This window comes from Typopeltis vanoorti, chromosome 23 (genome assembly GCF_054136105.1).
Source record: "Typopeltis vanoorti isolate ZY-2024b chromosome 23, IOZ_Tvanoo_1.0, whole genome shotgun sequence".
Lineage (NCBI taxonomy): Eukaryota > Metazoa > Arthropoda > Arachnida > Uropygi > Thelyphonidae > Typopeltis > Typopeltis vanoorti.
This window is the reverse complement of record NC_143571.1, coordinates 68,810,697-68,836,851: the sequence shown is the minus strand read 5'-3', so window position 1 is coordinate 68,836,851 and position 26,155 is coordinate 68,810,697. Positions and strand designations below refer to the sequence as shown.

At 35.9% G+C, this 26,155-nt stretch overlaps 1 protein-coding gene across 3 annotated transcripts in view; it reads right to left on the bottom strand.

Annotated features, from left to right (window-relative positions):
* Positions 1-26,155, bottom strand: part of LOC150093934 (uncharacterized) — a 513,542-nt gene that overhangs the window by 144,264 nt on the left and 343,123 nt on the right. For all 3 annotated transcript variants that reach the window (XM_090412955.1, XM_090412957.1, XM_090412956.1), the window contains exon 17: positions 7,060-7,319. In XM_090412955.1, the coding sequence (XP_090269081.1) occupies positions 7,060-7,319 (260 nt within the window). The remainder of the gene's footprint in view (positions 1-7,059; positions 7,320-26,155) is intronic.

The following is a 26,155-nucleotide window of genomic DNA, read 5'->3' as shown; positions in this document are numbered from 1 at the left end:
TTAAAACAATTGCTGAAGCTACCAAAGAGCTAAATCAAAGACTTATTGCAACTGCACAAAAATTAAAAGATATGAAGCAAGAATCGACCAATATGTACACAAAATATGCAATTTCAACTGAACCAATGTCACTTGTTTCAGTCTCTCCAGAGAAATTCAAATGCAAACAATCATTCACCAGAAAAAGAAGAAACACTCTATTAATAATAAGAAACAGTCAATCTGGAATAATGTTATTGAACGTAACAAAAATGCCTCATGGATTAAGGAAATAGAAACAGAAATGAAACAAAACCAAAATGTCATTATTATTAAAGAAATGGTCAGTGCACAAGCTAGAAAATTAAAAAAAAATGGAGTGCACGCAGCAAAGATGAACTACATGAATTTTGGTTAAAGCATCTAACCAGTCTACATGGCTGAATGGCAGAACAACTGAATTATTTGTTGCAGTCAGGCTAGATAATAATTGGGCATACTTTTTTCTTCATGAAAAGATAAGGACACAGGTGCAGATGCAAGTAACTGTCGTCCAATAACATGCCTACCAACAATGTTTAAGCTGTTCAGCGCGATCATAGCAAATTACACTACCTGTAAGAGAATCATGTTGAAAGTTTATTTTTCACTTGGTTAGAGTATAATAAATTTAGTTTAATCCTTTATCCAAGTGTGAGCAAACAAAGTTTGCACCTGAAACTATCTTCAGGACTGGGGTAAGGTGGAGCAAGCTACCAACACTCCTATCTCAGTATCTCCCATAATGCAAAACACATCTCCTTGCGGATATGTCTGATGTTATGCATTAAGGGAAGGGCCACAACCCAGACTAGTTTCGACCTTTATTGAGGTCTCTTCAGTGGGAGCCAGGCCTGAGTGGAGATACCAGGCAGAAGCATTTGCAGGTCATCTCTACCTATTACTCTGGATTTCTCTAAATCCAGAGTAATTTATTAAAAAGGGTGGCACACCATTTGGCAACTCCTATAGGTAGAGATGACCTGCTAATGCTTCTGCCTTGTATCTCCACTCAGGCCTGGCTCCCACTGAAGAGACCTCAATAAAGGTCAAAACTAGTCTGGGTTGTGGTTTGATACTGTTGTCTACCCATTTGATTCTCTCCCCTTAATGCATAACATCAGACATATCCGCAAGGAGATGTGTTTTGCATTATGGGAGATACTGAGATAGGAGTGTTGGTAGCTTGCTCCACCTTTGCAAGGAGTGTCCTGGTGTTGTACCACCTTACCCCAGTCCTGAAGATACTTTCAGGCGCAAACTTTGTTTGCTCACACTTAAACTAAATTTATTATGTAAGAGAATCAATTTTCTCGATCGAACAAAAACGGCCATTTTCAAAAATCTAGAGAAACAAAAGACCAGATTGATAAAACGATCCTGAGAAATTCAAAAAGATGAAAAACTAATTTAAACATGGCATGGATGGACTATTAGAAAGCATTTGATTCTCTCCCACACTCCTAGATCCTAAAATCTACAGATATTTGGAATTAGCAAAAACACGTTTGTTCTGGCTACTGCTATGAAACTATGGAAAAAAGAACTTTAATAGTCAATAATGAATGATTCTGAGATATTAGCATGAAGAGTGGAATTATGATTTCTTGTCACCATTGCTCTTCAACATTTCTTTGATACTGTTGTCTAATAATTTTGAAGAAAACAAAACTTGGACATGAAATTCCTAAACATAATTTAAAAATTTCCCAAGTGCTGTATAGATAACTTGTTATATGGAAAATTGGCACAGCAAAAAGACTCTTTATTGAACACAGTTCATATTTTCAGTCAGGACATCAAAATGGAATTTGGTTCAGATAAATCTGGAATTTTATCTATTAAACAAAGAAAAATTAATGATGCTAGCAATCTTAATTTTGATCAGGAGAAATATATAAAATCAATTTCAGCTAATGAACACTATAAATATCTAGGAATATTAGAAACTGGTGATATTCTCCACTCAAAAGTTAAACAACAGGCAGCAGCAGAATACACCAGAAGAGTCAGAAATATTCTGAAAACAAGACTTAATGGATTAAACACAATTAGAGCAATGAACTCTTAAGCTATACCAGTGATCTGATACATAGCTAACATGATAGACTTGATTAAGAAAATAGAATCCTTAAAAAACCTGGGCAAATTGGACCACAAAACTTAAAAATTAATGACTATGCATCATGAATTACATCCATGACCACCTCTACCTATGAAGAAGAATAGGTGGATGGGATCTATTGCAAGTGAGATAGACTGCAGAAGAAGAAGAAATTAGTTTAAAACATAGGCACTATTCTTCTTCTTTATAGTGCTTTTATACTGCTTGGTGCAGGGTCCACTATGTTTATGTGACCGTGGGAAACCCCAACCAACTTATTGTGGAGTCTGGCGTGGAGGGAGGGCACAATTTTTATGACTGTAGATGTGCACATTCACGTGACTGGTTTGCCTATTCTGAGGGATGAAAAACCCAAGTTTCCATGTGGAAAAAAAACCCTACCTCCATATGAGGCTAGCTAACTCCCCTTTACTCAAAAGAGACCATATAAAAGTTCCTCACATCTTGGATGGGAATTGGACCCAGGTCTTTCCTGACCAAAGGGCTTTGTCTGCATCAACTGAGCTATGAAAGTGTGCATAGACGATAGCTCTGAGCAAATGCTTCAAGCTGTTTCATAAGAAGGCCTTAAAGCAAGAGGAAACATATCAGATTACAAAAAGGAACAGCAAAATAACTGATATGTGTGCTCGAAAAATTGACATGACCAAAACACCAAAATAGTTACAATATGGATATATTAAAAAAGAAACAGAAGGATTTATTATAGCTGCCAAACTAATGCAATCAAAGCAAAAATTTTAAACGTTAATAATACCAGCAGATGTGGATAGCCAAAATAATTCATTTGCATGTATGCAAAAAAATATGATTTTCTCACTTTTGATAACTGGTGGCAACAAGTACAGACAGAATGACTAACAAAATAGCAAAGATTCTCTGGGACTTTAGAATACAAAACTGATGGCATTTGGAACACAGCAGACCTGACATCACAATTATTGAACATGGACAAGTTTGGATTACTGACATTGCAGTATCCACCAATAACATCAACAACAAAGAACTGAAAAAAAATCACTAAATATCGAGATCTGGCGATTGAAGTTGGTTGGCAGGCTGTGGCTTAAAGTCATCCTAATAGTTATCGGTGCATTTGGTGCAATATCAAAAAAAGCTGCACAACTATTTACAAAAATTAAACATCAACAAAGTAATCACATATGATCAACAAACAAAAAGGCATTACTGGGAACAGTCCATATTTTAAGATGACACCTGACAGACTATTTATAGGTTCTTGGGTAGAATCTGAATTACTCTGTACCAGTCAAATTGTTGTTTGAACGATATTTTGTTTTGACTGTGTATCAATTGTGTGAATAAAGTAATAATAATAATAAAGAATGTGATATCATTCAAAGTACATTCTAAAACTTCCCCCCAAACAATGTCTATGTGAAACACCCTTTCTACTATCTCCATTCTAATACCATAAATTTCTTTAGATATCATTTCTAAATTCTTCAAAAATGTTGTGGATTTTGGACTTACTCAATTGGTATTTAGGTGATGCCATTAAATCAATTTTTAACAAACTGATTCATAAGTTAATAAATAAATCTTATATGCAGCATATAACCTATTTAAAATTTGATTAGCTACCATTATTTCAACTAAGGATTCCTTACTATCAAATTCTCGGCATTCTATTAATAGGATTCTTTGACTCCGTGAAGTCTTAGAGTGATAATAATAATAATAATAAAATATACTTTTTTTAGTTCTCATAGTCTGGTAAACTTCAGTTTTTCTCATTTGTTTTCAAATAACAATATACACCACAAAATTTTTGTCATTTCCCTTACACATTGGCCAGCCTGGCTGGCCGAGTGGTTAGCATATCCACTCTCCAGCCAAAAGGCTGCGGGTTCGAATCCCGCCGTGGGCATGGATGTTTGTGATTGTCCATGGAAATAGTAGTGGTGGTCAGCGGTAGATGCCATTGGTGTTGTTGTGACCGGTTGGAGGATTTGAGTGGTGGAGACAGAGCTGCAGAGTAGATGCCTTCCCTCAATGAGTCTTTAGACTCCCTGGAGGTATCAAATAATAATAATAATAATAACATAACTTTATTTAAATTACTCTGCCTCCAAACAAACATACTGAAATTATATTTTTGTAACAACATTAAATATTCCCTACTTCTTCTACCACAGAATCACCATAGATTTTAATGCTAGTACTAATTAAACCTGAGCCTGTGTTTAAACATGGAATAAATTAAGGTGTCTGGACTACTAAATTCTTTCCCACAAAAATCATCAGAGCAGAATCATCTATTGAAGTCAATTATTTTCCTCCAAAAAGCAACTTAACTCCCAAGATGTTGCTTTCAATATTGGAACACTTATATCATACCAAATCAATGATTGAATTTATAAATTCTCTGGATGTATTAATCAGTTTCACTTATCCCCTAAACAACACCTGGAAAACCTTCAATGTCTACCCTACCCCTTTTTTACACTGTAATTTCTAAGTAATGCTTACTAATATTACCTTAATCACTTTCTTTACATTTCATACATGGTTTGGAGTTACTTGTCTCTGTTTCTTTCCTAGGTTTTGGTTTCCTTGGTTTACCAGAATGGTAAATAACAAATTCTAATCTTCTTATGCTACCATATGCTTTATGCTATTTAAACTTAAGTAGTATATTCTTCTTTGTGCATAATTGAATAAAACTGAACAATTTATGCAAAGTACTGTAATGTAAAATGGTATATTATAAGACAAGACATGCTCAGGAAATACACTCAAGAGCAGTTGAATTAGAGATATCTGCCATGTTGGCGAAATGGTCCTGTGGTCGCCCCGGCGACTGGAATAGTGCAATGTGGCGCATGACGGGGATGTCGTCAGACCTTGTACTGACCGTCTGAGTAAGAGTCGAGCACAGAATGGGGAAGACTCAGGATCTCAGTAAATTCAATCACGGTCAGATAGTCAGAGCCAGATGTATGGGGCACTCCATCTCCGAAGTCGTGCAGACACTGGGCTTTTCATGGGCCACCGTGTCAAGAGTGTACCGTGAGTACATGGAATCGGGTAAAACCACAGTTTCCAGGGAAAAACTGCTGCAATGTACAACATGTCGATGACAGGGGACGTCGTCAGCTAGCTCGGATGGTAACAGCGGATAGACCATGGTGCCACAGATCACTCGCCAATTCAATGCTTGATAACAACGACGTGTGAACAGCCACACCATCCAGAACCATCTCCTCACTATGGGGTACAGAAGCCACCACCTGACTACGGCACCTCTGCTCACTGCATGTCATAAGGCACAACGATTAGCATGGGCACAGGAACACTGCCACTGGACCCTCAACACATGGAAAAAGGTGGCCTGAACTGACGAGTCGAGGTACACATTGGTACACGCCGATGGCAGAGTATGAGTGCATTGCCAAGCACATGAAACGATTAATCCCTTGTGCCAGCAGGGTACAGTTCAGGCCGGTGGTGGTGGTATCCTCATATGGGGACTGTTTACATGGGATGAAATGGTCACCTGGTACATCTACCATCGTCCCTCACTGGCGAATGATGCAGGGACCTGCTGTCAGATAATGTGCACCCATTTCTGTGCCTACAGCACCCTGCAGGAGACCTGTACCTACAGCAAGACAATGCACCAACCCACTGCTCCCGAATTGTGGCCGAGTGGGTTGATGAACACTCCACGGACATTAGGATACTTGGCTGGCCCCCGAGGTCCCCTGACCTCAATCCTATTGAACACATCTGGGATGCTGTCAAGAGAGAGATATACGCACCGTGGGCCCTGTTCTGATCAATTGGAGTCCATGCCACGCTGCCATTATCAAGGTGGTGCTACTCACTACTAGGCAGGTATCTCTAATTCAACTGCTCATGAGTGTAGAATATAATTTCTTGTCAAGTCTTATTTACCTTCTGACTCAACAAAAAACCTGTTACTGCTACAATTAATTTAAGACAGTGAATAAAACCCAAGACAAGCATCTGAGTTGTTCCTTGAAAGTCACTTCCCTTAACATAAATAAACAATCCTGTGCCAATTTTTCTGTGTGAAATTATTTCTTCTGACATTCAATGCCCATCAGAATCTCTTTTGAAGCCAATATTATTAATACCATAGGATCTCTATGAAGTTTTAAGACTCGTTAAAGACAAGTGCTGTAATTCTAGGGAAAGGTTAACAAAATGCTAACCAAATCATTAATGATTTAGTTAACGATAACTTTATATTAATTAGATTTCTTTGGACTGCCTTTTGAGAGCCTGACTAGTCATCCAACCAACTCTTTTTTTAATTAGCTTCTTGGAATAAAATTAAACATTATATTGTACAAAATATCCATAAGTACTTTCCATTTACTATTAAAATTGTTTTCATGGTCCTTCAGTTGAGTATGTGCCATTGTTTATAATTTCGAAAGACCAGTATGTTCCCCATTTCACATACAAAACAATCACATGAGCCTCTGTAGCTCAGTCGGTATAGATGAAGCCCTTTGGTCGGAAAGACCTGGGTTTGATTCCCATCAGTAATGTGAGGAACCTTTATTTGGTCTCTTTTGACTAAAGGTGAGTTAGCTGGTCTCATATGGAGGTAGGGAGTTTTTCACCCAGAAACTCGGGTTTTTTGTTCCCCAGAACAGGAAAACTGGCCCTGTGAACACAAACACATTTACAGACAGAGGACACACTGGGAGGCATAGGGCTAACCAACTTATCCTCAATATGGTAGCAGTTAAATGAATAGAAAATCCTCACCAATGCACGGCAAAAGATAGAAGGAAGAAGATCAATTAGATGATGTGAAAAAATTTTGCTCTAATCAGCACATTCAATTTTTATAAAGGACAAATCATTGCATTAAAGGGTGGAAACATTTTATAATATTTTAACATTGTGAAACTTACCTATGCACCTTGATATGGCAGGCAAGAGCTGAATTATTAAGGAACCTTTTGAAGCATATATCACATTGCAAAGGCTTTGAGTCTTCACTTCCATGTACCAAATAGTGACGAATTAAGCGTTCATCAGATGCAAATGATTTATAACACAAATTGCATTTGTAAGGTTTTAATGGATTGATAACACCACGAAAAGTTCTTTGCTTGATAATTTTGCCATGAACACTGGCATGCTCAATTAATTCACGTTTACTCATGAATTCCTGAAAGTAATATTCAAATTTCTTAACATGTATAATCCAATTTCTTGATAACAAAAGTAAGTAATTAAAAAAATAAGATAAAGAAAGATTGAAAAGAATGATATTTATGAAGCTGTTAACAGCACTAAGTCAAAATTCATTGTTTTCTGAAAAATTCCCTCTCAAAGGATCAGAGAATACACACAAATGGTAAATTTTCAGTTGCATAGCAACTATCTTTTTTCTTTCTTTTTTGATAATTTAAATTAACATTCTCAACTATAATTAAAGATAAATGTTAAATTCAAAATAAGTGTTACATTCAAAATACATATTACATATTATAAGTGAAAACCTGAAATATATGTTAAGAAAATAAATCTTAAAAAGTTCATCATAATCATGCTTTCAAGGATTTAGGCCTAGAGTGGTCTGTTCCAGCCTTAAAAGACATTGTTGAATCTCTTCAACAATTAAGCCATATATTTTTCAACTATTTTCTCCACTGCATTCATGATTGTCTCAATTTGTTATTCCAAACAATTGAATCCTTTTTCTTAAGTCTGATTGCATTTTGATTTTCTACCTCTCCATTATAGGTGTACTGTCTTTATCCATAAAATATTGTTTTCATTATATGCAACTAGAACTATAATATATACTTTTAAATGCAATGAACCAGTATCCATTAAAATAAATTTCTTCAAGATGCAGTACTAAACTGTTGGAGAGTCTTCAGAGACGAGTGAAAAAAAACAAAACAAAAAACAATGATTGGTTTGAGGAGTGCTGCTTACAAGGATAGACTAAACTTTGTAGGTTAGAAAGTTTAGTTGATATGCTAAATGTGTGGAATTTTCAGTTAAGTTGGAGTATGTGGAATTACAGGGCTGGTAAGTATGACAAGCTTAGGAGATTGCTTGCACCAGTGCCATGGCATGTAAATGAAAGGTTGGATGTTGATAGTGCATCAGAAGTGGTTAAGGAGTGGGGGAAGTAATGGGGCAGACTGCATACCTAGATTCAGGAGAGTAAATCAGTGGGAGTTAAATGGATGAATATCATCATTAAGCTGGAACTGCAAAAAAAAGGAGGGAATTTAAGGACAAATGTGATCAGCAGAAGGCACAGGCCAGAAGGGTAACTAGTGTGGTAAGAAAGGCAAAAGCAGAGTATGAAAGGAAATTAGCAATGCAGGGTAAAGAGAATTCCAAACAGTTCTTTTGATGTGCTAATTAAAAGAAATAATAATTTAAACTGAAATATATTGATTTTTAATTGACCGGTGATTTATAAACATACAATGCCAGCAAGTTATACATCACTGGTCAATTAAAAATCAATATATTTCAGTATAAATTATCTAATTGAGTGACCAAATATAGTTTAACATAAAAGAAAGAATTTAATGAATGCCGATGGTAGGAAGGTAACTAAATCAATCGAAATAGTAGAATTACTAAGTGAACACTTTGCAAGGGCATATCATTCAGGTGGTGATATATATGCTTTGACGACAACTCCTGATATGCTGATCGGTCAGTAATTTGCTACATCAATCTTGGAGCCTCCTTTATGCATTGGAACTATTTCCAACCTCTTGGGACTAACCCAGAGCTAAGACTTAGATATTAAACAATATTGTCTAGGGCACTGACAAATTCCCTCTCAGCTTCACATAAAACTCGAGCTGGTATACCATCCAATCCCAAACCTGTATTCACATTCAAGTTTCTGCACCTCCATTTCATTTAAGTCAGTTTCCATATATGAAATGGAGGTGTAGAAACTTTAATGTGAATACAGGTTTGGGATTGGATGGTATACCAGCTTGAGTTTTAAGTGAAGCTGAGAGGGAATTTGTCAGTGCCCTAGACAATATTGTTTAATATCTAAGTCTCAGATCTGGGTTAGTCCCAAGAGGATGGAAATAGTTCCAATGCATAAAGGAGGCTCCAAGATTGATGTAGCAAATTACTGACTGATCAGCATATCAGGAGTTGTCATCAAAGTATTGGAGAAGTTGGTCAAGAGCAAATACAGGAATGGATATATGGAAATTGGATATTGTATGGGAGACAACATGGTTTTGTGAAGGGTAGGCCATGCCTCAGTAACTTGCTCACGTTTTATAATAGAGTGAGAGCTGAGCTGGATAAAGGTAATGGGTTTACAGTGATACTGCTGGACTTTGAAAAAGCCTTTGACAGGATACCACATGGAATTCTAATCAGTATACTGCAGCACATGGGGATGGATATAGGGTGGTTGATGGAGAGAGATATCAGAGAATAGTTTATTCAGGGGTAGAGTCTAAAAAAGGCCTGTGACTAGTGGCATGGAACAGGGTTCTGTTCTTGGACTGCTACTGTTTAATTTGTACATCAATGATAGAGGAAAGGATCTGAGAGGAACTGTTCAGTTGTTTGCTGATGATGCAAAGTCGGGTAGAGCAATAGTTAATACAGATGATGTCAAAATTTTGCAGGATGATTTGGATAGACTGGCAGACTGGGCATAGGAGAATGGATGTCAGTTTAATGTGGCAAAGTGTAAGGTTATGCATTTTGCGGTGAAAAGATTACCAGCTGTATGCCATGTTGACAGAACTGTACTTCAGGAATGAATTAAAGATACCAAGAAATTATTTACTTGATTTAATCCTTCATCCAAGTGTAAGCAAACAAGTTTGCACCTGAACTATTTTCAGCACAGGCAACTCGTGGTAAAGGTGTATGACTTCACATCACTTGCCTTAGTATCCCATAATGCAAAGCATGTATCCTTATGAATATGCATCATGGGAAGGGTCACTACCTAGACTGGTTTCGATTATAATAAGTAATAATAAGGTTTGACATCTTTTGACTACTTGTATATGGGTAATATATAATTTCTGCATCACTTCCATCTTGGTATCTCTCTGAGTCTGGCTCTCACTGATGACACCTCGGATTTCAGCAAGATAAGTACAGTGGAGCCTCGGTTGTTGAACTTAATTCGTCCCTGAAGGCTGTTCGGAAATTGAATTGTTCGAAAACTGAAACCATTTTCTCATAAGAATTAATCCGTTCCTGAACCCCAGATGATTGTTTATTTAAACCTTTACAACAGTACTTCATGCATAAGATCGTATACAAACATAATGAAAATGCATAAAATCTTACAGAAAAAGAATAAACACAATAAATAGATAAAATAAAAACGAAAATTTAACTTTACATTAACTATACATACAGAGGAGAGTTGATGGCGTAAATGGAAGGAGGTGAGTAAGGGGAGTCCCCTTCCATAAAAACATCAGGTTACTGTCCTTCTGGGGTTTTTTCTTTCTCTTTTCTGTCTCTTGGTGCCACTCGACTCTGCTTGAGACACACTGGGCCTCTGTCTCACTAAAAACCTGTCCAATGACATTTGTTTTTGCCTGTGTTTTAAAATGTTTCTGAAGTGAGACATGGCACTGTCACTGAAATGGTTTATGATGAGGTTTGCTACAGCTTTGTGAGGGTGATACCTTACCACAAAACTTTGCACATTTTTCTTTGATCAAAGAACCAGGAACATCCTCAACCCCTTCATCTGTGTCTGAAGACATTTCCTCCACCTCTGTCTTTTGCTGCTCCTTCTGAAGGTGTTCCAGTTCTTCCATGGTGAGTTCATTCCTGTGATCCCCCACTAACTCCTCCACATCAGCATTGTCAACTTCCAAGCCCATGCTCAGTCTTAATGTCTCTATCTGCTACACAGTCTGGCCACAATTTCCTCCAGGCCGAGTTCATCGTCCTGTAAGTCACTTTGCCCAGGCTTTGTCAAGGATACTTAAGCAATGGAGGATGTTGAAGTGATTTTTCCAGAATTCTCTGAGTGTTAATTCTATGTCAGAGGTCACTTCAAAACACCTTTGAAACAGTGCTTTGGTGTAGAGTTTCTTGAAGTTCGAAATGACCTGCTGGTCCATGGGCTGAATTAGAGAAGTTGTGTTAGGAGGCAGGAACTTCACTATGATAAAATCAGACTCCTCCACTAACTCATCCTCCAAGCCTGGAGGGTGAGCAGGAGCATTGTCCATCACAAGAAGGCATCTAATTGGCAAATTTTTTTCTTGAAGATATTTTCTCATACTTGCAGCAAAGACTTCATGGATCCACTCAATAAACAATTGCCTGGTTACCCAAACCCTACTATTAGCCCTCCACATAACAGGCAATTTACTTTTCATCACGTTATTTTTCTTAAACACCCTCGGATTCTCAGAGTGGTACACAAGCAATAGCTTGACCTGGAAGTCCCCACTTGCATTTCCACATAGCAAAAGAGTCAGCCTTCACTGGCTTGTGTCCTGGCAATGCTTTTTCCTCCTGAGTGATGTAGGTCCTCTTTGGCAATTTTTTTCCAAAATAGGCCGGTTTCATCACAGTTGAACACTTGTTGGGTAAGAAAACCCTCAGCCTTTAGATAGTCACTAAATTCTTGTACATATTTCTCAGCAGCTTCTCAGTTCGAACTCACAGCCTCCCCATGACTAACCACACTATGTATGCAGCTTCTCATCTTAAATTTCTTGAATCACCCACTACCAGCTTTGAACACATCAGTATCAGCACTCGTACCAGGTTTTTCTTTAACAGATCATCATGTAATCGCCTCGCTTTTTCACAAATTATAGCCTCAGAAACACTATCACCAGCTAACTGTTTCTCGTTTATCAAATCAGCAACAATTTTACCACTTCTTCACTCGACTGCGATCTTTGTTTAGTAAGAACTTTCACTCTTCTTGCAACATCAGCTCTCTTGATTGCCTCTTTATTTTTGAGTACTGTACATATCATTGATTTCGCCATACCGAACTGCATAGCAAGATTTGAGACACGAACGACATTTTCATGTTTGGATATGATTTCTTTTTTTATCTCTATCGTGGTTCTAACAACTTTTCTTTTCACTTTGCTGTTATCACTATTCTTCTGCATCCCCATGGTGGCTTAATTAATAATAATTTATGAAAAAAAAACAACAATAAAACACAAAGAACATCAAGAAAACTCACTGCATATTTGAACAGGTGTCTGCACTGAACGAAGGCTGATGTGTAACTGACACTTTCCCACCTCACTGTTCGGGAACCGGGGTGTTTTTTGTTCAGAAAATATGTTCGAAAGCCGAATTGTTCGACAAACGAGGTTCCACTGTACTTTGGTTTTCTTTCGTTTGTTTTTCACTGTGATATTTTAATTTTATTTTACTGGTGCTAGTGGTGGTTTTTTCCCTACTAGCATGGAATTTTTTAAAGTAAATATTAAGATTGCTGGTGATGCAGTTAATATCTGCATTGCATTACATTACATTACATTACTTTTGGCTGTATCACAGATGCCATTTCATAGTAGCTCAAATACAGCATTTGCTGGTGGTGTAGAATTGTTTCTATATCACAGGATTATTTAATTTTCAGTCATATGACTGAAAGGTTTCTCTTATAATCAAATACAGAGGTTTTAGTCTTCCCTCCCCTAAGGTAATAGTACCAATTCCTCCAAGGGTGGAAACTCTAGGATTGAATTTCCAGGATGCGAGGAAGCGAGACAGGTGACTAAGGTTTTAAGAGAGATAGCTGGGGTTAGTAAGATTATTCTTTCATGCTGCATGGCACAAAAAACAGTACTGAACTTCGACACCCCTTTCAGGACACATGCTATGAGATATGCCATTCAACAACATGCACACATGTAGTCTACTCCATTACATTCAGCTGCAGCAATGATGTTTACTGTATTCATACGGAGTTGGTAGAACAAATGGTCCAAGACTACTACTTCATGTTTGTGAGCAGTTTGTTCGTCATTTCCTTAAGCATGCCCCAAGCAACAGTTCATCACTGGCTTAATCATGAGGTTCCTACCATGAACTGTTAACACAAAAGAGAATCATGGGTGTGTGCTGGAGCAAGAGTTACAGTCCCTGAAATACAGTCAACACCAAACAGCAGTAAAACTTGGGATACTGAAGGAGTCACTACAGAGAATCCTTAAGAAGCTGGATGCCATTTCGTACATCATTCAGGTGGGTCACTGTTTAACAGCACAGATTACACTGCACAGTGGGAATACTGTGCACACATGCTGGCCAATGTCCATGAAGATCCATGATCCATCCTTTCTCCATAATGTCTGGTTCTTAGATGAAGCACATTTCCATCTAAGTGGTCATCTAACAGACGAACCTACAGGTTTCTTGGTTTCTCAAGGCTTGAATTTGTCCAAGAGCATCTCTTCGCAGCGAGAAAGTCACTGCATGTTGTGGGGGTTTCCAGCCATGGCACAACTGGGCCTTACTTCATTGAAGAGGGTGGTGTAACCGTGACATTGAACAGTGCAATGTGTTGGTTCCGTTCCCCTGGGTTTTGCATAAGATATTCCAGCGGGTCAGAGCAACCTCTCACCCATCACGTGGTTCTATAGCCTATTTATCAGAACACTTCCCCGAGAGGCTCTTTCGAGGTTCACAAATTCCCATACCTTTCACGTTCTCCTTATCTCACATCACTCTATGCCTTCGTTTGGGATATGTTGAAGAAATGGATATTCCACCATGACTCACCTTCAAACCTTGATGAACTAAGGGATAAAAATAACACGTATGTCCAGCTGGTATTCCAACCCTTGTTTTCCAAGATAACAGAGAACCTTTATATGAGCTACAAAACTTGTCTTGAAGGACAACTGTTCCCATTTTGAGCATGTAATCTACCATCATTAATGCTTTATTCGACCACGATTCCAATGACAGTTGTGAATGTATAAATCATCTATCATCATGTGTAAATATATATTTCTTTGTTAATAAACCCACTTACTCCATAACATATATCATTGTAGTTATTCTGTACTTTTTTTTTTTTTTTTTGTGGAAGAAACAAGGGATAAACTACTACAGGATCATTAAAGATAGTGGCGGGAAGCCAAGTAAAAATCAAGAGATTTCCAATGGAATATATAGAGAACAGTAATGAAATTCTTATCCAGACATTTTCGAAATGGGATAAAATCAGTAAGATACAAAAGGGTATATCAGGCAAAGATCCAAACTTGTTTTCTGGTGAGGTCACATTCACAATGATTAATGAAGACTCCTGTATCAAATTTTGTCAATATTGGTAAAACTCGAGTTATGGCAAACTATCTCGGAGAACAGAGGCAGTGCCTGTGTTGTGGTTCATATGATCACTTGGGTGGCAACTGCCCCAAAGCTAAATGTTTCAACTGTATGGAGATCAGATATATTGCTAATTGGTGTCTCAAACCTTTCAGAATGTTTGCTGAAAGAGTGATAACATAGGTAGAGCCAATTAGAACAGCATATATGTCAGAAAGGCATAAAGAGGAGTTCTGAGATTTTCCAATTCAGTCTAGTAAAGATAGTGCTTTCACACAAACTATATATTTCTCTAGTGCCTTATCAATGGGCTTTATCATTTCCATGATAAAGCCCATTCCAGTCATTAACACAGTTATATAGAATTGTTACTCTTTCACTCACATTCTCACCATTACTCCCTTCATAATTTAGTTTTCCTGACTCTCTGTATTAGGTCTTATACCAGCTATTGGTTTTTCTAGGCTCCTGATACGAAATGCATTCAGGTGTAGGCCATCCTTCTTATACAAATCCAATCTTCCCTCAAACACCCTCCACACATCTAAAAACTCACATCCATTCCTTCTACACAGCCTACGCATCAAACCATTTGTCATCATAGCCCCTTTTTCTTAATTAATTTTTATCATATCAGGGTAAAATACTGACGATTTTCACTTTCTCACTCTTCACTCTTGTCTCTTCCAATAATCCTTTCATGTCCTCTCTCTCATACTGAACTTATTGTTAGTTAAGTCGTTAGTACCTACTACAATTATGATCTTGTTTAGTTTTCTTTTCTGTTTTCGAAATGCTTCCTTTATATTTTTAATTTTTGCTCCAGGAAAACTTGAAGTTATAACTCACTCATTAATAGCATGTTTTATTATAGCATCACCATACCAAATAATATCTTTCTTTTTTACAATGTCACTTACCTAATTTCCATTGCTTTGTTGTTTCTTATTTTGCTGCTTTATTTTCTTTTTATCCGTGTGTTCATTTAAACAAAGCCTCTTGACTTTTTGCAATTCCCACATTGTCTCTCTGATGATCTGCTTTTTGCTATTTTGGAGGTTAATTAATTTTCATTAACCTCCTCCAACATCTCTAATAACCTCATTAGTGGGGCTAGCCTTGTTGTTCTCGTCTGCAGTGTTCTTCATAGCATTATGTTTCTTGTGGGTTTTTGGTACCATTTTAAACTTTATTATTATTATTACATGACTCATTGTGGAAGGGCAAACTACTCTACTCCACTAAATACATCTCATCCTCTCCACTACGTAATTCTCCAACTACAACACTATTACCATCAACAGTATTTTTTGTCTGTAAATTGTGCGTCTTCCCTCAAAACTTATATACTTATTATTGAAATATCTTAATAAAAAAATATTATAAAATACTAAATGCACTAAAATCTACACTAATATACTATAAAACACAAATTTTCTAAGGGAAAAATACAATAAAACAGACACAAATCACATTACACGAGAGCTAAATTCACCAACCAGCTACAATGTATCCTCGAACCACAAAATATCCTTTATATTCTATGCACAGTTAAAAATGTGTCTCAACAAACATCAACTAGTAGACATATAGAGGACGCTTGTTACCACGGTGTATTATACCCACAGTAAAGTTTGGTGGTGGAGTAATAATGGTATGGGATGCATTCAGCTGGTTTAGAGTGGGACCACCGGTCATTGTCTGTGGTTCCATGAAGGCAGCTAAGTACTTTGATATTTTGGATAATCAGGTGCAGCCTACACTGTGGAGGTTTTATGGAATGGACCAGTGTTACTATCAAGATGACAATGCCCACATGCCACAAAGCTGCAGATGTTATGGGATGGTATGAAGAAATGGGTATTAAATGACTTCCCTTGCCTGTGCAGAGTCCTGACCCCAACCCCATCGAACATCTCTGGGACAAACTGGAGCAGTGATTGAGGTAAAGAGAAACACATCCTTGATCTGTCACTAAACGGAGTGCTACATTGATGGAGGAATGGAGACAAATTGAACCTGATGCCTGCTGCACACTGGTGGAAAACCTCCCTCAAAGGGTGCAGGAGGTGATCAAAGCCAAAGGTGTACATACCCGATATTAGAGTATGCCTGCTGTTATCAAATGTAAATTGCTGAAGTGTCTAGACAAATATTGGTAGATAGTGTACATATAAATACTTGAAGTAGAAAAAGTCATTAAAAATCTAAAATGTGGAAAGGCAGCTGGAGTAGATGAAATTCAACTAGAAATGTTCAAATGTTCCTGTAAAAAAAAATCTCTTGTTAAGAAAGCTAAACAAATTAAAAGTCGAATATAGACGTATAAACATTTTACAAATGCTGGATTGCATAATTCAGAGGGAATGGTCAGGGAGATTAAATTCTGGATGATTGGAGCAGAGTTCTCATAGTGCCCATCTATAAAAAGGGAAATAAAACTGAATGTGAGAATTACAAAGGTATTAATCCCTACTGAGTGTTTCTGATAGGATTTATGTAAGTATACTTGAGAAACAGCTATGAAGAATTATGGAAGGTAAGATTGGTGAAGAACAAGCTGGATTCATGCCAATAGAGGTTGTCTGGATCAAATCTTCACTTTAAGACAAACTGTTGAGAAATCTTAGACATTATATCAAGCAATACATGTCTCTATTTAAGCTAAAAGTCAGCAGTTAGAATTGCAGGAACTACAGGAAGATGGTTTGATGTTAAATCAGGTGTACAACAAGGATGCACATTATTTCCACTGTTTTTCATTATCTATATGGATTACTTTATGAAGGAAAGTGGTATTAAATCTGATATCAAAACTGGCAAAGTTAATCTTAGCTAGTTACTCTATGCAGATTATGTTATACTTCTGAAAAAATCTAGTACAAGTCTGCAGATTCTTTGAGTAAATTGAATAACTGTTGTAATAAATTTGGTAAGAAAATCAGCAAGAAAAAGACAAAGACAATGAAAATATGAACTGTATCCTGAATGATGAACCTATTAGAACAAGTAACACATTTCAGTTATTTTGGCATAATTTTTAGTGAAGATGGTAAATTAAATATAGCAATAGACAACAGAATTAGTAAAGCTGGTATGGTAGGAAGATCCCTTGGTGACTGAAGTTAAAAAATAGTCCCAATGTAGCCCATGCATGTCGTAAGAGGTACCGTACACACGCCTGGCAGTATAGGTGGGTCACCCTACCTCAAGGAGACAAAAATTTGAAGGCCAGGTCCTCCAGGTTGGGTGTTTTGAAATGGGTTAACAACCTATTCCTGTAAAAAAAAAAAATCTCTTGTTAAGAAAGGGGATCTAAATAGTAGAGTAGGAAATGATTGTGAGACATACAAAAATATTTTGGGAAAATTTGGAGAAAAGAGCAAAGCTAATAATAATGGCAAATATCTGTTGGATTTCTGCTCAGGACATGGACTGGTTATTACTAACACCATGTTCCAACATAAAAATGTGCACAAATTCACATGGAGAGAAGAGGCTAGGAATAAGAAAAGTCTCATTGACTATGTTATTGTTGATAGTGATGTTTTCTCCCTGGTGCAGGACACCAGAGTGTACAGAGGATTTGAAATTGGAAGTGATCACTATTTAGTCTTGAGCAGGATAAAATTGAATTTCATATTGAAAAGAATAACATGTAAGAAAGTTTTAAAGCGAATAAAAGTTGAGCAGCTCTCAGATGTAAACTGTAGACTAAAATACAGAAATATTATTGAAAAGAAAATGAAAGAGTTTGAGAACAGGAATCAAACCTTGGAGATTCAGTGGCAAACTCTGAAGGAAACATTCATTGATTCTGCCAGAGAGGCATGTGGTGAGGTTGTGTGCAAAGATAAAAAAAATCAGAACTCCCTGGTGGACACAGGAAGTTAAAGAGGCAGTGAAGGAAAAGAAGAAAGCATATCAAAAGTTCCTGGCAAATAAGTCAGCTTTTACTCTTACAGAATACAGAGACAAATATAAGAAAGCTAAACAGTGTGTAAAACTAGCTAAACAAAAGTCATGGGAGGACTTTGGCAAGAATATAGAAAATAAATATCAAGAGGTGGCAAAATATTCTGGAGGTTGTTGAAGAAGCTTAGGAATGGAGGAAAGAGTGCTGTAAAAGGAATTAGAGATGATAAAGGTGAAATGAAAACAGGATAAAAAGATATCCTTGAAGTATGGAGTAATTACTTTGAAAAACTGCTAAATGAAACAAGCAGTGATGACAGCACAGTGATAAAAAACACTGACCAGGCATGCAGTCAGGAATACATATCCATACTTGAAGTAGAAAAAGCCATCAAAGGCTTGAAATGTGGAAAGGCAGCAGGAGTAGATGATATTCGACCAGAAATGCTGAAGTATGGTGGTATAAGAGTCTTACAATGGCTGCACTGCATAGTTCAGAAAGCCTGGACAGAGGGACGAATTCCCGATGATTGGAGTAGAGCTCTCATAGTACCCATATATAAAAAGGGAAATAAAACTGAATGTGAGAATTACAGAGGTATTTCCCTACTGAGTGTTCCTGGCAAGATCTATGCAACTATACTTGAGAAACGGTTGAGAAGAATTGTGGAAGAAAAGTTTGGTGAAGAACAAGCTGGATTCAAGCCAAATAGAGGCTGTCAGGATCAGATCTTCACTTTACGACAAATAGTCGAGAAAGCATGGGAATATAACAAAGATCTGTATTTAAGTTTTGTCGATTTGGAAAAGGCATATGACAAGGTGCCAAGAGAGAAGCTATTCAATACGCTGCAGTTATATGGTGTCAATGGGGCATTATATCAAGCAATACTTAGTCTTTATTTGAGTTGTGAGTCAGCAGTTATAATTGAAGGAAGTACAGGAAGATGGTTTAATGTTAAATCTGGTGTGAGACAAGGATGTACATTATCCCCTCTGTTATTCATTATCTATATGGATCACATTATGAAGGAATGTGGTATTAAACCTGATATCAAAATTGGAGATGTTAATGTCAGCTCTTTGCTTTATGCGGATGATGTTATACTTCTAAATAAATCCGCTACAAGTCTGCAAGATTCTCTGACTAAATTGAATAGCTGTTGTAATGGATATGGTATGAAGGTCAGTAATAAAAAGACAAAGACAATGAAAATAGGCAGAATCATTGAAAATGTCAACTGTGTTGTGAATGGAGAACCTGTGGAACAAGTAAAACATTTCAGCAACTTAGGCACAATTTTTACTGAAGATGGTAAACTAAATACAGAAATAGACAACAGAATCAGCAAAGCTGGTATCGTGGGAAGTCAATTGAATAAATTCATATGGAATAAGAAAGAAATTAGTCGGAACACTAAATTAGCTGTATACAAGACTGTGTTCAAACCAATTTTAACTTATGGATCTGAGAACTGGGTCAGAAGTAAAACGCTTGACCAAAGACTAGAGACCGCAGATATGAGAGTCCTGCGAAAGATTAGAGGAGTGGACAGATGGCATCAATGGCAATATCATATTAAAAATGAGGATATTAGGAAAGATCTTGACATTGTCAGCATCCAGGAATGCGTTAGCAGAGCTAATCTCAGGTGGTATGGTCACTTAAATAGAATGGGAGAGGAAAGATTAGCAAAACAAGTGTTCTCTGCCAGGTTGGCAGGAAAACGACCCAGAGGAAGACCAAGATATAGGTGGATTGATACGGTACAAAGTGCCTTAGACGATAGAAATATAAGATCTGATAATGTTGGAGTCTTGACAAGTAACAGACTGATTTGGAGGAAAATTGTAGATAGGAAGTTAGTAATGATGTAATTTTTTCATGTAGAACTGTCATATCCTGTACACCCCTTGAGGGTACATGGCAGGAATTTGATGATGATGTTAAGAAAGCTAAACAAATTGAAAGCAAAACTGACTTCAAGGAAATGACACATGAAAAGGAAAAAGTTAATGAATTTTGGAACATGAATGTTAGAACAATGTTACAGGTAGCGAAAATGCAAGTTATATCAGAATAGTTAAATCTTCTTATCTTTATATGTTTTCAACATAAGAAGATACATCTGGGGACTTGGATTATTCCAACAACCAAAGAATGTAATCAAGGGCAAGTTCTGTTAACAATGTACAAGCATACAGAGGCGCAAATTATGACTCTGATCATATGTTAGTTAAAATTAAATTTATATACGGAATATCAAATGCAGACCAAAAGAAAACTAAAAAGATAAAGAAATGAAACACTCAACGAAACACAAGCATTCAAAATATTGAAATAATTGATAAATATCAGAAGAAACTAAAAGATAATATTAAATAATAAAAAAAAGGAAAGAATACAGAAGAAAAATGGGACTTAATTCAACAAACAATCATAAATGCAACTGAAGAAGAAATAGGATGATGTAGGAAAAACTTTATCCTACATGACTATCCTCAGTGGCTTGATAGGAACAGTTTTTACAAGATGGAATACAAAAAATTGATCATTCAAAAGTAGAACGAGCTGTGTGATGTTACATTGTTAAGCATTAAAGAAGTAAATTTCATCAGTGATAAATAAATAACAGGCATTAATTCACAATTTCATATAACAATCTTAATTTATAAATTCAATTAAAGATAACATTAGACTAATGTAAGAATTAAAGGTCTCAATTTAAAAAAAAAAAAAAAAACTTAGTGTGTTATCCAGATTAAACTTTCCCATATTTTTGACAAGGATATACAGTCATTTCGATTGAAGTTAGGGTGTTTGAAGTAAGGCCTCAGCACTCTCTTTGAATAGGTGTTAATTTATTTAAAGCGGCATCTGTGTAGGAGAGTCTTGGACCAGAGAATGTTGTGGCTTGTCTCTATCCAATGCTGTGCCAATCCAGATTTATCAGATTTGTTGTGAAGAATGTATGATTGATTGATGTTCTTGTATTCTTTTTTCTATAGAACATCCTGTTTGTCCAAAGTACGACAGATTGCAGTTACAAGGAACTTAATATACACCAGGCAGAGACACAGTTGAGCGTTTATCTTTAGAAGAGGGGAAATAGGTGGATATTTTGTTAATAGGGATGTAAGTGGCTGTTAAATCATATTTCTTCAGAATTCTTGAAATTGGTTCTAAAATCCCGGAAATATATGGAATTGGAACCCGATGTATTGATTCTATGTTGTTTCTTGATTCTTTGTATCAAGCCACTGAGGATAGTCTGTTAGTTTCAGACTTAAATATTTGGCAAACATTAAAATATTTTTGTGTTAACGTGTTTATAATTCTTAATTTAATGTCACAAGTGTCTCTCAAGAAAAGAAGAGAAAAGAAAGCAGGCAGATAAAATTTGTAAAAAAGAAAAAGAAACGATGGAGAAGAAAGCGGAACAAAGAGCGTAGTGTAGTATAATAAGAAAAGAGAAACTAGAAAAATTTGTAAAGACTTAAAACAAATGAAAGGAATATTTTATGGAATTATTTATGACAGCAGAAGAAAGAATTCAAGAACCAACTTATAAATAAATAGAGAAAATAATAAAACAAATTAAAAGTTTTAAAGCTTCAGGAGTAGATGCGATAATCAAGGATATATATAAAAGATCAAACCATACAAGGGTGATCTGAAAAGCTCTCGGCCTAACAATGAAAAAATGAATTTATAATTTAAAATTTTTTATTTTTCAATATAATCTCCCTCAGGTTCTCAGTAAGATCGGCAAAATATCTTCACGTCAGCGACAAGAATCGAATGCAGGACACCCCCTTCCCAGGGATACGGTTGAGGAGTGCGTAACCACTCGGATAACCACACAGACAATTTTTTCATCTAGTCTGGTTAAATGTTCGGAATAATATTCCCTGGTTATTGTTTTACCTTTTTCAAGATAATTAATAAACAAAATGTCTTTAGCATCCCAAACCATAAATGCCATGACCTTTCCTGCTGATGGAACCAACTCTGTCTTCTTTGGTGCTGAACAACCAGCTTCTGTCCACTGTTTTGACTGCCGTTTGGATTCTGGTGTGTGATGGCGAATCCAAGGCCATCCATAGTAATAAATAGATGCACAAAATTAGTTTTATTCTTGTTAAAACACTCCAAGCACCATTCAGAGATTTTCATGGGAGTGCATTTTTGATCTGCTGTGAGCAAACACGGCACCCATCTTGCACAAAGCTTTTCATTTGCAATTCTTTGTGAAAAATATATCCTACATGTTCTTTTGAAATGCCTATGGTCTCACTAATTTCACACTTTGACTTGCTGGCCATCTGATACCATATCGTGCGCTTGATCAATGATTTCCGGTGTTGTTACACTTTTTGGACGTCCTTCACATGAATCATCTTCAAGGCTGGAACGGCCATGTTTAAACTCACAGCCCATTTCTTAATTGTCAAAAACGAAGGAGAAGAGTGCCATAAACTTTTATGAACTTCAAATGAATTTCTTTTAGTGTTAAAGCTTCTTTTACAAAGAATTTTATAACTGCATGATACTCAATTTTATCCATTTCAAGGGATAGAGACACTTTTGCTTCAGACAGCTGTATAAAACAAACTACTTGATAGAATAACTTGCAATTTCACATGGATGCTTATGACAGATGTACCAACTTAGAAAAAAAAAACTTGCTGATAGTGGTGCCACCTATGGTCGAGGCCGAGAATTTTTCAGACCTCCCTCATATATTAGAAACAATAATAGGAGAGTACCAGTGTGGAACTTATGCAGACGAAATCTTATGGACATAAGAAAAAATGCCAAATAATTGGAAAATTGGAATAATCCAACCCATATATAAACAGGAGATAAGATGGATTGAATGTTATAAACAAAATGTTATCAAGTATGATATATAAAAGATTAGAACTATATATCATCATCATCAAATTCCTGCCATGTACCCTCAAGGGGTGTACAGGATATACTACATGAAAAAAAAAAACTACATGAAAAAAAGATATAGTTCTATATATATAGAACTATATCTTTTTTGGACATAGAACTTCATAATATATATATTGATTTCCTATAAGTATTTGATAAATTAAATAGACAAGAAATGATACATAGCTTGAAAACAATGGGAATACCAGGAAAATTAATTGGATTAATTAAAATTACATTAGAAGGATCCAAAGCAGTAGTTAAAATACAAGGGGAATTAACAGACCCCTTTGAAATATACTGTGGTGTAAGACAAAGAGATGTACTTTCAGCAAGTTTATTTAATTTTGTACTTGAAGCAATAATAAGAAAGTTTAATATGAGAGGAATATTAATAATAAATTAATGCAAATATGTGCATATGCAGACAATATAGCAATAATAAGTTGCAGGAGGATTTAGAAGAGTAATTTGAAGAACTTAATAGAAACGCTAAAAAAGTTGGATTACAAATTAATGAACAGAAGACTAAATATATGCAATGTGGAAAGACAGTAAATAAAAACATTACAAGATATAATATATGTGAATACAGTTTTGAATTTGTAGATAGTTTTAAATATTTAGGTGCATTAAGAACAACCAACAATAATATATCCGAAGAAATTAATAGTAGAATCATGGCTGGAATGAAAATAAGTGCTATTATATTTATACAAAGTTAATGAGTAATAAGATTTTTAATTGTAATTCTAAATTAAAACTTTATAAAACAATTGTAAGACATGTAACAGCATATGGATGTGAAACGTGACCATTAACACAAAGAATAGATAGACTGAGAATCATCGAAAGGAAAATATATATGGACCAATAAAAAAAGAAAATGGAACATGGAGAATTAGAATAATGAACTTGAACAACTAATTAATGGTGAAGATATAGTAAGATATATAAAGACACAAAGAATAGCATAGTTTGGGCATACAGAAAGAATGGAAAGAGATAGAGGAGTGAAAACAATATTTGAATGGAAACCATTAGGACAAAGGAAGAAAGGTAGACCAAGAAAAAGATGAATTGATGATGTGCAAAAAGATCTCACAACTTTAAAAGTTAAGAATTTTTAAAAAATATTGCACAGAAAAGAAAAGAATGGCTAAAAATTGTTTTGCAAGTTAAAACTCATAAAGAATTGTAAAGCTAGAAGAAGAAGGTATAGTAAGAAGTCAGCTGAATAAATTTATATGGAATAAGAAAGAAATTAACCAAAACACTAAATTAGCTGTATACAAGACAACATTCAAACCAATTTTAATTTATGGATCTGAGAGCTAGGTTAGAAATGGAACACTTGATCAAAGCCTGAAGACCTCACAATGAGAGTTCTGAGAAAGATTACTGGGGCAAACAGATGGCATCAATGGCAATATCACATTAAAAATGAAGATATTAGGAAAGAACTTGCCATTGTTAGCATTCAGGAATGTGTTAGTAGAACTAATCTCAGGTTGTAAGGTCACTTAAACAGAACTGGAGAGGAAAGATTAGCAAAACAAGTGTTCTCTGCCAGGAAAGAGACCCAAGTTATAGGTGGATTGATACAATAAAAGGTGCCTTAGAAGACAGAAATATAACATCTGGTAATGTTGGAGTCTTTACAAGTAACAGATTGATTTGGAAGAAAATTGTAGATAGGAAGTTTCATATATAGTACTATCATATCCTGTACACCCTACAAAAGGTTCAAAACCTTATAAGGAAATTTTTATTATTGTAAATTGGCTAAGAGTAAATTAATCCTGAAACCCTACTCCAGAACAAAATCATGGACTTACAGCAAGAAAGAAAAAAAAACAGCTAACAGTGTACACACATTTAAAAGTGAATTTAAGGACTCCGTTTCCTCTTGTGAACACCTATATCTACACTGAAGAAATTAATAGAACTCTCCATCAAACTCCCATTTCATTTTCCCAGGTATAGTTACTTCGTATCTATGATGACCTGGTGGAACTATTTATCATTCCTGTCACTCACTGTACCAAGGTTTACATGAAAACATTTTAAATTGATAAATCTAAATTTACCAAATAATTTTCAGCTTGAATTATGCCTTCAAACTCTTCAACAATATATCTGAAGCAATTTCAGGCTTCTGTTTTAATGAGTTGCATTTTAAATGCATCTCTTAACATTTCCATAATAGGTTGAGAAAGGAATTACGATAATTATGAATGGGATAATAGCTAGGATGTGTATGAAAAAGAGGCTTTCATGGAGTTATATGATAAATCTGAATGTGGAGAGAGAGAGAGAGAGAGAGAGAGAGAGATTAAATGCTTCCGAGAGAAGAAGAGCATGTGTATTTGGGAAAATGACAAGTAAATGGTAGGAGTATGAATGTAAGCAAACATGACAGCTGTGAGATGAATGATGATAGTATGAGAGATAACTTCTTCTGTTGAGATCAGCTATGAAGTGCTAAGTCAAATGTCTGTGTGTAATGATGGATGAGGAATTGTGAGAAGAGAAAGAGGGATCAAGAGCAAGCTATTTTACTTGTACACTAATGCAGAGCAATAGGAATAAAGGATTAGAATGTGTGACTGATAATATTAGTCAGTCCACAAAAAGATGATATAAAGATGATTCCCAAATCTTGTAGTATTTTTTTTTTAGGAAAAAAAACCTTGGATTTTAGATTTAAAATGTAGCACTTCTATAGCACAATTGGAAGAATGATGGAACATTGCACTCTTCTACTGAAAAGGCCTGGATTCGATTCTCATCCTGGCAAGAGGAATCTTTATATGGGCTTTTTCAAAGAAGGTGAGTTAGCC